At 39.1% G+C, this 14926-nt stretch overlaps 1 protein-coding gene and 1 pseudogene across 2 annotated transcripts; both read right to left on the bottom strand.

Annotated features, from left to right (window-relative positions):
• Positions 1 to 5329: 5329 nt before the first annotated feature.
• On the bottom strand, positions 5330 to 5974 carry LOC102871965 (60S ribosomal protein L10-like). Of its 2 annotated transcripts, XM_006897606.1 has the most exons (2): positions 5866 to 5974; positions 5330 to 5784 (listed from the first exon to the last, which is right to left on the bottom strand). In XM_006897606.1, the coding sequence occupies exons 1-2, from the start codon at positions 5972 to 5974 to the stop codon at positions 5330 to 5332; spliced, it is 564 nt and encodes a 187-aa protein (XP_006897668.1). The 2 variants fall into 2 exon arrangements, with proteins under 2 accessions (XP_006897668.1, XP_006897667.1); XM_006897605.1 differs by having other exon boundaries at positions 5330 to 5974.
• A 522-nt stretch (positions 5975 to 6496) lies between these two features.
• LOC102875741 lies at positions 6497 to 7896 on the bottom strand (annotated as a pseudogene).
• Positions 7897 to 14926: the final 7030 nt, after the last annotated feature.

Here is a 14926-nt window from a genome sequence, read left to right as displayed (position 1 = left end):
AGAGAACTACCAGAAGTCCAGGCTGGTTTCAGAAGACTGGGCCCTCCTGGACATGTGTGTATATTCAACACTCTTTTCAAGCACCACAACTTAAAGGTATCAATCCTTCTTCTTTCATTCTTAGTTATTGTCCAGCTCTCAGATGCATAACAAGTAATGGTGAAGACCAAGGTCTGGATCAGACAAACCTTAGTCTCAAGGCTGGCATCATTGCTATTCAGTACTCTAAAGAGGTCCCTGACAGCAGACTTCCCCAACACAATTCACCTTTTGATTTCCTGACTGCTGGTGCCAAGAATGTTGATTGTGGAACCAAGCAAGCTGAAATTATCAACAATCTCAATCTCTTCTCTGTCAATCATGAAGCTACTAATAGGCTCAGTGGTGAGAAACTTTGTCTTCTTGATGCTGGGCTTCAATCTACAATGAAGACTACAGTCCTTGACCTTCTGCAGCAAATGCTTAATGTGCTCTTTAGTTTCAGCGAGCAAGGTTATAACATCTGTATAACACACGTTGTTGATGAGTCAAGGACCTCTCCAAAGTAGTAAGGAACAATGATATCAGTTTAAAAACTAAGGTTTAACTTTAAGTCCAAGTTTAAAGATCAAGGCCATGGTCCCATGGTCTTTTTGATCACTTGCTATGCATCTGAGACCTGGACAATGAAAAGGGATGATAGTTGTTGTTTTTGTTGTTGTTGTTGTTGTTGTTGTTGTTGTTGTTGTTGTTGTTATCAAGTCAGAACTTACCCATAACTGACAATCGAGCAAATTTTCAGAGGCAGTAAATTACACAGGAGGAGATTGCCCATCTTTCTCCCCTGAGCAGCTAGCGGAAGAGCCAGTTAATACTGGGGAAGTTATGTTTTAATCTTAACATGACCAATAGGGGAATGTGGAATCTTTTCAAAGTAGTAAACATGTGGCATCATACCTTGCCAGTGTCAATTACTTCTTATATTTTAAAAACAGCAGTCAAGCCAAAGCTCAACTAATTTATTTTGAAAAAATACAGTACTAACATGAATGTTCTATAAAAATAGTTAACAGGTGTAGTGGATTGTGCTTCCCCAAATACATGTGGCACACCCTAACATCTATACCTGTGGTTACAATTCCTTTTGAGAACAGTTTGTTAATGAAACGAAATTAGTTCAGTATTTTTCTAAGGTCAATCTCTTTTGAAAAGTAAGAGAGACTAACAGTGAAGCTAACAAACAAAGAGGAGGTAAGTAAATCCAAAGACTACAGAAGCTGACGAGATGAGGACCTTCCTCCAGAGCCAACAGAGAAAGGAATTCACACTCCAAACTTGGTCTTTGAACCGAATGGACTTCCAATCCACCAGATACTCTGTGAGATAAAAATGGGCCATCTCCTCCCATGCAATTTATTGCCTCTGAAAAACCCCAGGGGTATCAGCTATGAGTCATCTCTTCTGACTCAAAAGTACATCACAAGACTGTAAGAGATGAAATACCTTGACACAGTAGGGTTTGTGAAGATGGCACAAGACTGGGAAATGTTTCAATTTCTTTTAAATAAGGTTGCTATGGACTGAAAGTAACTTCATCACCTAACAACAAATTGTAAGATAATAAATTTCTGCTAAAGTTGGCCACTTGTGGTATTTCTGTTAAAGCTGCACTGGATAATATGGATACGACTTGAAATTATGGCTAGCTTTAGTCAATGTCTTATGGCAGTTCCGTGAATAAAATTAGTTGAGAAGGCCCAGAAATGGCCCTTGTGTATCTCTGATGTTGCCATTCACATCTTTTACTGATAAGTCTGGTACACTCTTGGGAACAGAGTCGTTTTATGCTGAAAGTCTGTCTGAGAGTATTAGGTTGAGAATCAGGCAAAGTCAGACAGAACTAAGGAGAGGCAAATTTGTTGAGACAAATCCAAGGATCTAAGGGAGGCAAAAGCTCATGTCTGATAAAATAAAAGAGTTGTCAAAAATAGGAAACAGCCACACACTCATCCTGACCTCATTGGCCCAGAGCCTATTCACTACTTTTTTTTTTTTTGGACAATAGTCCATTCCTGCCTTTGGGATGAATCTTTTCTAATAAATTTTTCTTTGGTTTAACCTTCACTCCTGTCTCTTTATCTTTCTTCTTGGCCTTGTGTTCCAATAAGGTTTCAACCTATGCCAAGACTAATGGTCTTGCAATGCTGATCTACATGCCAAGACCAACAGTACCTTTCTATGGGTCCCCATGCTGTGCATTGAAGTCAACTCTCCCAAAAGCCACTGGAATTGCTGTTCACTGGGCTACTTTTAGTAGCTTAGGCACCATCCTCTCTAATTCCTCAAACCTAGCATAAGTCTTTAGCTCTGTAAGGTTACCAAAGCCAGAGTACTGACTTCATGGTAACATTTTTTGGTGTCGAAAAGACAAATCCATCCCTTCCTTTGGGGCATATCTTGTCTAATAAAGCTGTCTTGCTTACACCTTCCCTCTTTTTTCCTTGCAGTTACTCCCAACCTCATGTTATAACCAGTGCTCAGTCTGCAACAGGATTGTTTTTTAATAGGCTATGTCGTCATTGTCGTTGTTGTTGTTATGTGCCTTCGAGTTGCTTACGACTCACAGCAACCCTGTGTACAACAGCTCTGAACTCTGCTCTATCCTGTACCAACCTTATTGTCTCTGATACATCCACTCCCATTACCCTATTCACTGAATCAATCCATCTCATTGAGGGTCCTCCTCTCTTATGCTGATCCTCTACACTCCTAAATATGAATTCCCTCTCTAAGAACTGGTCACTCCTTGCAACATGGCCAAAGTATGTCAGACGAACAGGCTATAACCAGGCCAAAACCAGGAGATTCTTCCACAGTCAATCTTTCTGTTGTCTCTCACCTGGTCCAGTGATTTACCAAGGTAAAGGAGGCCAAACCAGGACATTCATCTCACGATAACCAGAGAAGCTATTAGCTTTGGATTTCTTAGTTATGCTGAACATTTTCTGTTGGTGTACCAAGTTTGATTTGTTCCCAATACATTAAACTGAGCATTATCCTGAGAAATGGAACTTGGTTGTTGTTGTGTATTATAGAGTTGGAACCAACCCATAGCTGACCCTCTAGTGGGTTTTCAGAGGCAGTTAAATGTATGGGAGGAGATTGCCCATCCTTCTCCAATGAAGCACTGGTGGCCACGAACTGAGTGCCTGCAGGATTTCAGTGCACCTAAATTTTGAGACTTTTCTTAGGAAAAAGAATAGTTCATATGTTAGTGGAATAACTTTTTTGAAAGGAGTTTCTATACTTTTTTATGTAAATTACTCTTTGGAATTGATATTGTAAAAAAACCCACTTTTTAGAAAATTTATTCTTTCTTCTGTTAGGAGTGTATACGCATATACCAAGATTAAGGTTTAATTAATAACGTTTATTATAGTGACAAAAGTACTGCTAGTATCATCTACCGCTTTTCTCAACTCTATCTCAGAGTTATTCCACAAATGAAAAGAGTATTTATTCCACAAATGAAAATTTTTTAACTGGAAAAAGAGACTCATCAAAATAAAGAAATATATTTCAATTAAACTTTTGGAATATGCATTTTCAATTTTTAGTGAGTGCCAACATTCTTGACACATCAAATATTGAGTAGCATTAGCAGTAAGCTGAGTTTTTTTTTAAAAATTGTTTAAAATTGGTTTTCATTCACTCACATAAATTTCATTATACAACATTAATTACAATTGTATAATGCTATTACCTACAATGTCTTATTAAAATCTCTCTGTACCCTCCCTGTAAAAAGAGCAAGGGCCACATGGGGATAGCCCTATTTGACCTTTAACAAATTTACAAAGGGGAACTGTCTTGTCAACAGCATCAATAGTACAAGACCAATTCCCATGAGGTCAGACATGTTCCCCTACTCTCCCACATCTCTTTCTATTCATCTCAATAACAATCTTACTGCTTTGTTGGGTTCAAAATCTGATGTGATGGCTCACAGGCCACACAGAACCATATTGGGGAAGTAAAAAGCTTATAATTCAGATAAATAAAAAAAATACAGTCAAGACAGCTCCCAAAATGTGCATACAAGCACCTAAGCCTTGAGCCTTCTGTCTTTAGGTCAATATTCCCAAATTCTCAGTCCCACCAATATTGACTCCCCTCCTTCAGTTGTCCAACAAAGTTGTCAATCTTGCCAATATTGGCTCTCCTCCCCCAATTTCCCCAAACGGTCCCATCTCACATCAGGTTCCCTGTTCAGCCATAGGTGTTGCTGCTCTAAGTGTAGCTGGAGCAAGAAGGGCATCTTACATTCTCTTGCTTCTTTTTCTGGCGCCAGAAAATCTGTATATACTCTTGCGGCTGCCTTGCTCATTTCAATATTGGAACTAGCCAATTTTTTTGTAGATTGTTGAGACTGGCCAATCCCCTTGTGGAATGGTAGATAGCCAAACCCCTTGTGCAGTCACACCCCAGTCACAATTTCCTGCTCATCTACATACCAGAATCAAATAATAGCTAGGAAAAGTCATATTGAAAGATAAACTTCACACACCCTTTCCCTTCACACAACCCATCCATTCCTGCTTTCTCTCCCTCCCCTTGTGTCCCTGCCTGTCAATCTTTCACAACTGTTTCCCTCTATACGTAAACATTTCCCTTTCCCCTCCATTTGATATATTGTGTATGTATGCTCCAGATCATTCATTGAAATAGACATAATATTTGAATGTTCATTCATTTCAGGTTCATCTTCCCTTTACTTTTTCCATTACAGTGTTCATTGTCTACTCTTTTCCTGCTCTCTCTGCCAAGCTCCACATAAGCATCATATTTCTATAACAGTGTTATTTTGCAGTATTTGTCCTTTAGTGACTGAGTTATGTCACCCAGCGTAAAATCCTCTAAACTCATCCATGTTGTGTATTATTTCATGCTTCTTCATTGTTATTCAATGCTGTATAATAGTCTATTTTGTGAATATACCACAGTTTCTTTATCTATTCCTTTGTTGATGGCCTCTTGGGTTGCTTCCATCCCTTTGCTATTGTCAATAATGTTGAAATAAACATAATTACATCTGTTCAGGTCATAGCTCTAACAGTAAGTTTTTAAGAATTTGTTTCAATCTTATTGTCTTAGGTAGGGTGTTCTAAAGAAAGATAATGAGGATAACTAACAAAATACAGATATGTGCACATGTGCACACACACACACACACACACATAGCAAGAGAGGATTGATTTCTTTTTTTTCTTTTTTTTTTTTTTTTTTGGGAGAGCCAGAAGTTCAATTTATTGGCGCACAGGCTAAGACAGGGCAGTGATAACCAAGGTCTTCAAGAATGTAGGGCCCGCCACTTGTCCAAGGGGCCACGATTGGGAATGTATTTCACTCCACAACCATCTGGAATGAGGCGCTTTTGAGCCACCATGTTTTCAAACTCATCCGCATTAAACTTCGTAAAGCCCCACTTCTTGGAGATATGGATCTTCTGGTGCCCAGGGAACTTGAACTTGGCTCTGCGGAGGGCCTCAATCACATGATCCTTGTTCTGAAGGTTGGTACGGATGGACATAATGACCTGGCCAATATGGACCCTGGCCACTGTACCCTGGGGTTTTCCAAAGGCACCTCGCATACCTGTCTGGAGCCTGTCAGCCCCAGCACAGGACAACATCTTGTTGATGCGAATGACATGGAAAGGATGCAGCCGCACTCTGATGTGAAAACCATCTTTGCCACAACGTTTTACCATGTACTTGTTGGCACAAATACGGGCTGCCTCCAGGGCTTCTGAAGAGAGTTGCTCATATTCATCCGATACCATATGGCCACAGAGTGGGAACTCATCCACTTTTGCCTTCTTCCGACCCAAGTCAAAGATGCGGATCTTGGCATCAGGGACACCTCTGCAGAAGCGGGATTTTGGATAGGGCTTGTTTTTACAATACCGATAACACCGGGCTGGGCGGCGGCCCATGGCAACACCGGGATCTTTGTGGCGCGCTGAAGGGAAAGAGGAGCTCCCACCCCTGCGCAGTCCTTATATAGGTGGCCCGTCCAGGACTGATTTCTTAAGGAAATAAAATGCTTGGGTGGAAGCTAAAAAATCCCAAGTCAAACAGTCAGACGTCAAGCTAGAAAATTCTCCTGACTCACACAGCTATAGAAACTGGACAATCCAAGATCAGCAGGTCAGATGGTAAGATACTAATTACTAAGGATGACCAAGCCAAACTTAACAGGAAGTATGGCAACCCCGTGACTCAAAACTAAAGAACCAGAAGTCAGATGATGATGAGCCAGAAGCAAGACCCAGATTGAACACAAAACAAGATAACTTTGCAAGACATAGATATCTGATGCAGGCCATACCACTCAAACTGCATTCTGGCTAACTGGTTGTTCACATCAGAACTCATCATGAAGATAGTTACATTGTATCAGATCTCATCGAGGAAATTACTATATCATAACTTCCAAACCAGAGAATGACAGGCTGCTAAATTGACTTCCTCGACAGAGTCCGGGGCTTAGAAGCAGGAGGCAGCATTGGAGACTTGAGAATGTTGCTTGTTTGTTGTGGGGTAAAATAGTTACCTGAGGAAATAGTTCCTGAGCTTGAGGGAAGATTGATGGGTTGAGGTCTATGCTTCACTCCCTTCCCCAGTACTGATGACTGAACTGACACTGTCTCAGATTCTGATTCTTTTCCTGGAGAATGCTGACTCAGAGTGGCTGAGCCACTGGACGTGTGTGACATTTTAACTGGACATTTGGCTTCATTCTGGACCAATTTCTGGCACTGACTGACTATTCTCTAAGCATCAGTCTTTGATCCAATAATGAATCAACTGGAATGATCATCTGAGGAGGCGTGGGATGAAGACATCTGGCAACTGCTCTCTTCATCATCTTTACATTGGCTGTATTTTACCATAGTACAGTGGATCACCAAGTGACTGAATAATGGTCAACTCTGTTTTCTGATAATGCTTTACCACCCTCACATTCAAATACACATTCATCTTTTATATCATGGGCTGGCCATATTGTTGTTTGTGAGTATCAGATTTGATAGATTTTTCCACTTTAGCATATTTTTCTACATCTGCTTCAGAAGATACAGGCAAATTACAGGTGTTCCATTTCCACATATCTACACAATTTCCTGCTTTAGAGATTTTGAGGTCATAATGCTGGGCCTGCTTTTCTTTCTTTTCTTTTTTTGTAAGAAATCAAGCAATCTTAACTGAACAGGAGATAAACAATGAGACAGATCCTGCTGCCAATTCAGAGAGGATCTAGAATACCATTTCATTGGCTGAATATTCATCTTCTGTTTATTATAAAGCAGCGGTTTGTAGTGCAGCCTATAGACACAGAAGGGTCAAGACACAGTGGTTCAGCCATAGCCAAGATCAGCTGGCTCTCAAGTAAAAGTTTGTCTTCCTGGGTCCATTTATAGTTATCACTTGTTATTGAATGTACATCATAGATTAAAGTCTGCATTGTCAGGCGTAAAAGAGTATGTCTACTTTGATAACCAGATTTCATTTTACCAGACTACCTGTAGTCACATATTTCTGCTATGACACATCCACAATGGAAAATATCAACCCGAGATTTTTCCAGGAGATCAACCAAACTATGAGGTAATTCTTCTGCATCCAAATATTCAAGCAATTCCCCTTCTTCATGAGGCAATCAAATGGTCTCAGAATCTGATCCGTTTTTACCCCTGGGCATGAGAGAATGTCCCTCATTTCCTGGGTTTAGGGTGACCACAAGACATGACAGCATCTCTTGCATAACAAGCTTTTCTAACAAGTTCACATTTCTTCTTAATTTCTTAACCTCTTGCTCTTTCTCACATTTTTCAGTATATAAATCATAAAGTTTTTTGTTTTGTTTTTGTTTTTTTAAGTTATGGAAAGAGATGGAAGAAAATGAGATCATTTATTTACCCAATTCCTACAATGTCCCAGGATTGAGTCAATATTTTACATGAGTTAATTCTCAAAATAAATAAAGCAGGGGATTTTAGCTCCATTTTACAGACCACAAAACTGAGAATACAGGAAACTCTGGTAGCAAGATTAAACCAAACTAAATTCATTAACGTCCAATTCATTTTAATTCATAAGGACCCTAAAGGAACAGCCCATATGCTCGTCAAAGGTGTAACCTTTAGAGAAGCTGACTATCTCATTTTTCTCCCATGGAGTGGCTAGTGGGTTAAAAACCTCTTGGTTAACAGGCAAATTCTTTAACCATTGTATGTCAGTAGTTTCTTGAGGACTAGATTGTTACAGTTGTTATTGTTAACTGTTGTTAGGTGCCAATTGACCTGAAGTCAACTAACCTGAACCCAGTCCTATCTTGTGCCATCTTTATCATCTCTGGCATAAACTTGAGTCTATTGGTGCAGTCATTGTCAATCCATCTCATTGGGGAGTCTTCCTCTCCTTCACTGACTGTGGTGGTAGAACTTTTCATATCCAGAGCTTTTCTATCCATTGTCTTAATCCCATCTGGGCGCATGGTCTCTAGCTGCCTCAAGACAATGAATTCAGTGCCTGAAGACCTGTGATGAGTGTTTTCAACATCATCAACAGCTGTGAGGCCAACGTAAGAGGGAGAGCTGGCCAGATTGTGGAAAGACTGCAGTGAGTTGTAGCCTTATAGAGCCCTGGAGAGAGAACCAAAATGAAAGGATGCATGAAGGGTGATGTAGAACTGCTATAGATGAGACTTGCTGTACAACTGAGGAAACCAAAGACTTCTTTCATTTGTGTTGCTGGACTGAACCTCGATTTTCACTATATATCCTTTGCCTTCACTATATATCTATAAAATATATATCATATACATGATATGTATATCATATATGTATCTCACTATATATCCTTTGCCTTCCTTCAACCAACTATTATAACCTCTTTCCCTGATATGCTCTACAATGAATACTTTTGCAATGAGTATTGAACCCAGTGATTGGGACTAGTATGTGCAGCAGAGTTGGGAGCCATGTTCTAACCATTTGACTATTTTCGTGCTATGGATGTTGGTAATTAAGATCTTCTTTATGATGCTGGTAAAAGTCAGACTTGGCCACCTCCACCTTGCCCTTATCAATACTGCTCATTTTACACTGACCCTCCATCTTTTCAAACATGTTGTCTCTTTCCAAGGAATAGCCTCTCCTAATAGAATGTCCAAGGTAAAAGAGACAGAGCTTCATCTTTGACTCCACTGAGTACTCTGGCTGCACTTTTTCCAAGATATATATGTTTGTTCTTTTGCCAGTCCATGGGATATTCAGTACTCCAAAGGCATAAATTCTTATTCTGTCATCCTTATTCCTTGTTCAGCTCTCAGATGCATGGCAAGTGATTGAAAAGACCATAGCCCCTACAACCAGGAGAAGATAACATAGATGAATGGAATCTTCCAAGACTCAAATCCCTATGCACATCCAAAAACTTCTCCAGTAGGGTAAAAAGGGAAGCCACTGACTGGGAAAAAGTACTCGGCAATAACACACCAGACAAGGGACCTATATCCAGAATTTCCTTCTACCAGGTATTTCCTTTTGGAGGTCTCTGTCGGGCACTTTCAAGAATATACTCTGTACAATCTAAAGCTAGTTCTAAAGTTTGTTGCATTGTGCTGTAAAATAGGAGTCCAAAAAGAAGAAAAAGTTTATGGGCGTTGATGAAGTGAGGTGGAAATCATGTCTTTAATACCAATGCTTTTTTTTTTCAGGTTTTCAATAGCTGAGCTTTATTACAATAACCACAATATGAACAGTTTGAGAAACAGAAAAGTAAGGTCAACGTGTAGGCCAAAAAATCCATCAGTCAAATGGTCTTCTTTTCAAAACATCTGTGTGAAGCTAAAGTACTTTGCACCAGAAGTCTTTGTTGATCCTATGAGTTTCATAGACATAAATAAAACTAGTAATTCTGGCTCGAAATTAATTTTTGATAGGCTATCGAAAATTAAAAGTGAATTCCATGCTTGTTAGTGCAGTAAATATTCTATTTTGGTTGGTTATGTACTCAGGCTTTTTTTTTTTTTTCATTTTACAGCATATTCTTTCCACTTAACTTTCCCCCATTCATTCATATTTGTACATTTTCCTCACTATCCACCCCCCCAGTTCATTTTTCTCTTTGAAGAAAAAAAAATTATTTCATTGTTATAAAATCCCCTCCAGAATCCGCAGTCCACTTTAATATGCATTTCTTTTTCTTGTAATCTTGTCACAAAAATAATACCTAATCCTATATTCCTTTTAAACAGTTCTCTCCCTCATCCATTTCTTTTTTTTTTTAATTGATGCTCATGAAAGTTTACAGAGACTTTGGATTTCCTTTTATTCATTGTTGCACTTTTCTCCCTGCCCATCTCCCCCCACCCCCCAAGTTCGCTTTTCTTTTTGAAACTGTGGGGGCCGCCGCCTCGCTGAACCTCACAGCAGCGCCTTGGGGCTCTGCCGAACACGGCTCAGTCCAGCGCCGCAGGCTTTGCTTCCGCCACCGGGCTCGCTCCCCGCCCGAAGTCTGTCTTATCTTGTGCCGTCCTCATCATTTCTGACATACTTGAGCCTATTGCTCAAGCAATCACTGTGTCAATCTGTCTTGTTGCCTTGTCTTTTACTAATTCTTCATTTTTCGAAGTATCATATCCGTTTCCAAGGAGTCTTGCTTGATATGCGTAAGAGCTGGACAGTGACTAAGGATGACAGAAGAAGTAAAGCCTTTGAACTGTGGTGTTGGAAAAGAGTGCTGAAGATTCCATGGGCTACCAAAAGAATAAACAGGTATCTCTTACAGAAAATGTAGCCAGAGTGCTCATTAAAGGAAAAGAGTGATGATGCTTCATCTCACATACTATGAGCATGTTGCTAGGAGAGGTTATTCCTTGGAGAGGGACATCATGCTTGGGAAGGTTAAAGGATGGTGGAAAAAGAGGAAGACTCTCAACCAGATAGGTGAACATGGTGACTGTTTCATTGGGTTTGGGTGTGTCAGGAAGTGTGAGGACAGTGTAAGGGACAGGACAGTGTTCAAATGGGTTATTCACAGGATCACTATGAGTCATACTTAACTAGATGGTTCCTAAAAACAACAACAACAACAACATGCTCAATGAATGTGAGATGAAGCTTAGCCATCCCTACTTTACCCACCCCCCCATCCTTACTTTTAAGAAACACTATGGTCTCACTTTCTCCAAGACCCAGCTGTTTCTTTGGCAGTTAATGGGGTATTTAGTACTCTTCTCTAACATCACAACTCAAATACATTGATGTTTCTTCCCTCATCTTTACTCAATGTTTAGCTGTCAGATGCCTAACAATTGAATAAAAAGACCATGGCTTGGGCCAGGCACACCTTAGTCTTTAAAATGACATCATTGCTCCTTAATACTTTGGAGAAGTCCTTGACAGCAGACTTTCCCAATGTGATACATCTTTTGATTTCTTGATTTCTGGTACTAAGGGTATTGCTTATGGATCTAAGGAAGATGAAGTTGCTGACAGTTTCAATATTTTTTTCCATCTATCATGATGTCGCTTATCAGTTAAGTGGTAAGAATTTTTATCTTCTTGATTTTGAGATGTAATCCCTGTTGAAGGATATAGTCTTTGATCTTCTGCAGTAAGCATTTCAAGTCCTCCTCACTTTCAGAAAGCGAGTTTGTGTTGCATAACACAACTTGTTGATGAGTTTTCCTCTGGACCTGAAGCCACATTATTCTTCATAAAGTCAACTTCTTGAAAGATTTGCTCAGCATACAGCATACCTATTCAGGTATGGAGAAAGGATACAACTCTAATGCACATTTGTTGGTAGGGTGTAGAGAGAGTCCAGCTCTACCGCAGGTCCAAGAGTGAGGATTCAGAGAGAGAGTGTTTATTTTACTTTTCAAAGAGAGGAGAGAACTGGGGTGGGGTGGAGGGCTGGGCAGGGAGAGAAGTGCAGCAATGAATGAATAGAAATCCAAAATTTCTCTAAATGTTCATTAAAATTATTGAAAAATTTTTAAAAAAAGAAAAGAAAGACAAAATAGTGAAGGCACAAGGGACTCAAAACTTCAAGAATTTTAAGTAACTTTATTCAGCACAGCCAAAGCTTTTAAGCAAGATTCTGAAACAATATCACAAACACAAAAAGTTGTAACAGGGGGTGTAAACACAGTTAAGAGTATTCTCTCAGAACAAACGTTTCTCCAGAAGTTTTTCAAGGAACATGTTCACAATGTTGCACAGAGTCCTATTGTCAAGGATTTGTTCCAGCAGCCTTGCAGGTTTCCCTGTTATCTAGCTGCTATCATCTGGCCTGCAGGTTTTCCTGTTATCAGGCACAGACTCTAAGTTGGACATGCCCTAGATCATCCTTTGGTCACGTCCTCTTTTAACTCCATGGTAGTACTCATTCAATGAAATTTAGAGGCTCAATGATTCCAACTTCCTGATTATCTGCCCATATGATCCCTCCCAAGTTTTAGGATTTCATTTATTCCCGATCAATGCTTTCTTTTTAAGTTAAGATACCACGCAGAATTGGGACTATGTTGGCATTGTAATTAAGCCACTCTTACAATAAGTTCAAGGTTACATTTTCAGTAAAATCAGCTCTGTCAAAACAAGACATAAAACTTTCTTTCAAGGCACAATTGTAAATTTTTAGTTCTTTTAATCTAATGCTTGAGCTGTGACTTAAAATACTTGAGTTCATCTCCTCCTTTCACCATTTTGTCTAGCCTTATGATTTCACTAGATACATGGGGGGTAATTCAGGATAATCCAAAGTGAAATGATGATCAATATTAACTTTATTCATTGTCATAATTCCCCCTTTCCTTATAAGATAACATATTCTTGAGCTCTGGAAACTGGGACATGGCGTCATCATTCTGTCTTCCTTATCTGAATAATATAAATTATGTATTTCCTATTACCCTTCCAATTTTTTCTCTTCCTCTACTCTCTATATTCTAATATAAATAAATTCTGAAAACAAATGATCCTTCAGAATATTTCCTCATTAAATTGCAGAAAACATCAAACAGCTAATTATTTTTCCTTGTGGCTTATAAATTATGCAAAAGCAGAGAAAAGTACATCTTTGTGATCTGTTGTATCTGCTGTTATTATATACTATTGAGTTAAAATCAACTCACAGTTGACTCTCCAGTAGGTTTTCAGAGGCAGATAATAACATGGGTGGAGATTGCCCATCTTTCTACTACAGAGCAGCTGATGACTTTGAATCATGTGCCTTTGCATTGGCAGCAAAACACTTTACCACTAAACCACCAGAGCTACCTCTATTACACCTAGTACATGTTGTTGTTAGGTGTCTTTGAGTTAAGCATTACCCATAGTGACCCTATGATGTTGTTCATAGGGTCACTATGGGTACATAGTAACGAGTACATAGTAAATAATTAATATTACTGATGCTTATACTATTAATTTAAAGGGTGAGAATTGAAAGTGTCAAATAGAGGTTTGTTAGTTATTTTTCTATTAATATTACAAATCTACATAAATTGGAAAATACAAAAGCTTCCAAGCAATTGATCCAATTATTACATTGAACCAGAAGTATAGTCAAAGCCATTAGGCATTTTTTAAAATGAAAGATATTTTCCACATTTACAAATTAAGACATTTTTGCAGCAAAATAATTCATCTTCATTCACAGTTCTTATCTTGCTGTTGCTTTACACTCACTCCCAAATGTTGCTGTTCAGTCCCATCAAGTCCACGATAACAGATAGCAACCCTGTGAACAAAAGACCTGAATTTTGCCCTATGATATTCACCTTGCTCAAGCCCATTTGACAATGTGGATCATGACAAATTATGGCTAACAATGAGAAGAAAGAGAATGCCATAACCCTTAATTGTGCAGATGTGAAGCCCACATCTAGACCAAGAAGCTATTGTCCAAGCAAAGTGAGGGCACTCTGCATGGTTTAAAATCAAGAAAGGTGTGCATCAGGGTTTTATCCTTTCTCCATACCTATTCAAACTATATGCTGAACGAATCATTCAAGAAGCTGAATTTTATAAGAAGAATGTGGCATTATTATCTGAGGAAGACTCATCAATAACCCAAAATATATAGATTGCACAACTTTGCTTGCTAAAGGTGAAGAGGATTGTAAATGCTTGCTGCAGAAAATCAAAGACTAAAGCCTTCAATATGGATTTCAACTCAACATCAAGAAGACAAAAATCCTCTCTACTGGGTTCATAGACAACTTCAGATTGATGGAAAAAGATTGAAGTTGTCAACCCTTTAACTTTGGATCCACAATCAACACTCTTGGTATCAACAGTAAAGAAATCAACAGATGTGTTGCATTTGGAATATTTGCTGTCAGGACCTGTCCAAGGTGTTAAGGAGCAATGACATCCATTTAAAAACTAAGATGTATCTGATTCAAGTCATGGTCTTTTCTATTACTTGCTATGCATGTGAAATGTGGAGAGTGAATAAGGATGGCAGAAGAAGAATCATGCCTTTGAGATATGATGTTGGAGAAGAATACTGAATATCCCAGGTGGTGGTTGTTGTTAGGTGCTGTCAAGTATGACTTACAACTACTCTAAGAAGATGGAAGGAATATACTGAGTCATTGTATCGAAAGGAATTGGCAGATACAGAAGAATTTAATGAAATAGCATTTGAGCCAGAGCCTATGGTGATGGAGGCAGAAGTTCAAGCTGCTATGAAGGAAATAGCAAAAAATAAGGCCCCAGGAATAGATGGTATACCAATTGACAAATTTCAGCTAACAGATGCTGCTGTGGATGTGCTCACCAAGTTGTGCCAAGAAATCTGGAGAACAACCACTTGGCCAACTGAATGGAAGAGGTCTATATTTGTTCCCATCCCAAAGAAGGGTG

The sequence above is a fragment of the Elephantulus edwardii genome, unplaced genomic scaffold (assembly GCF_000299155.1).
Source record: "Elephantulus edwardii isolate Elephantulus edwardi_28Jun2011 unplaced genomic scaffold, EleEdw1.0 scaffold00212, whole genome shotgun sequence".
NCBI lineage: Eukaryota > Metazoa > Chordata > Mammalia > Macroscelidea > Macroscelididae > Elephantulus > Elephantulus edwardii.
Note: the sequence above shows the minus strand (reverse complement) of the source record. Positions and strands in the feature narration are given on the sequence as shown.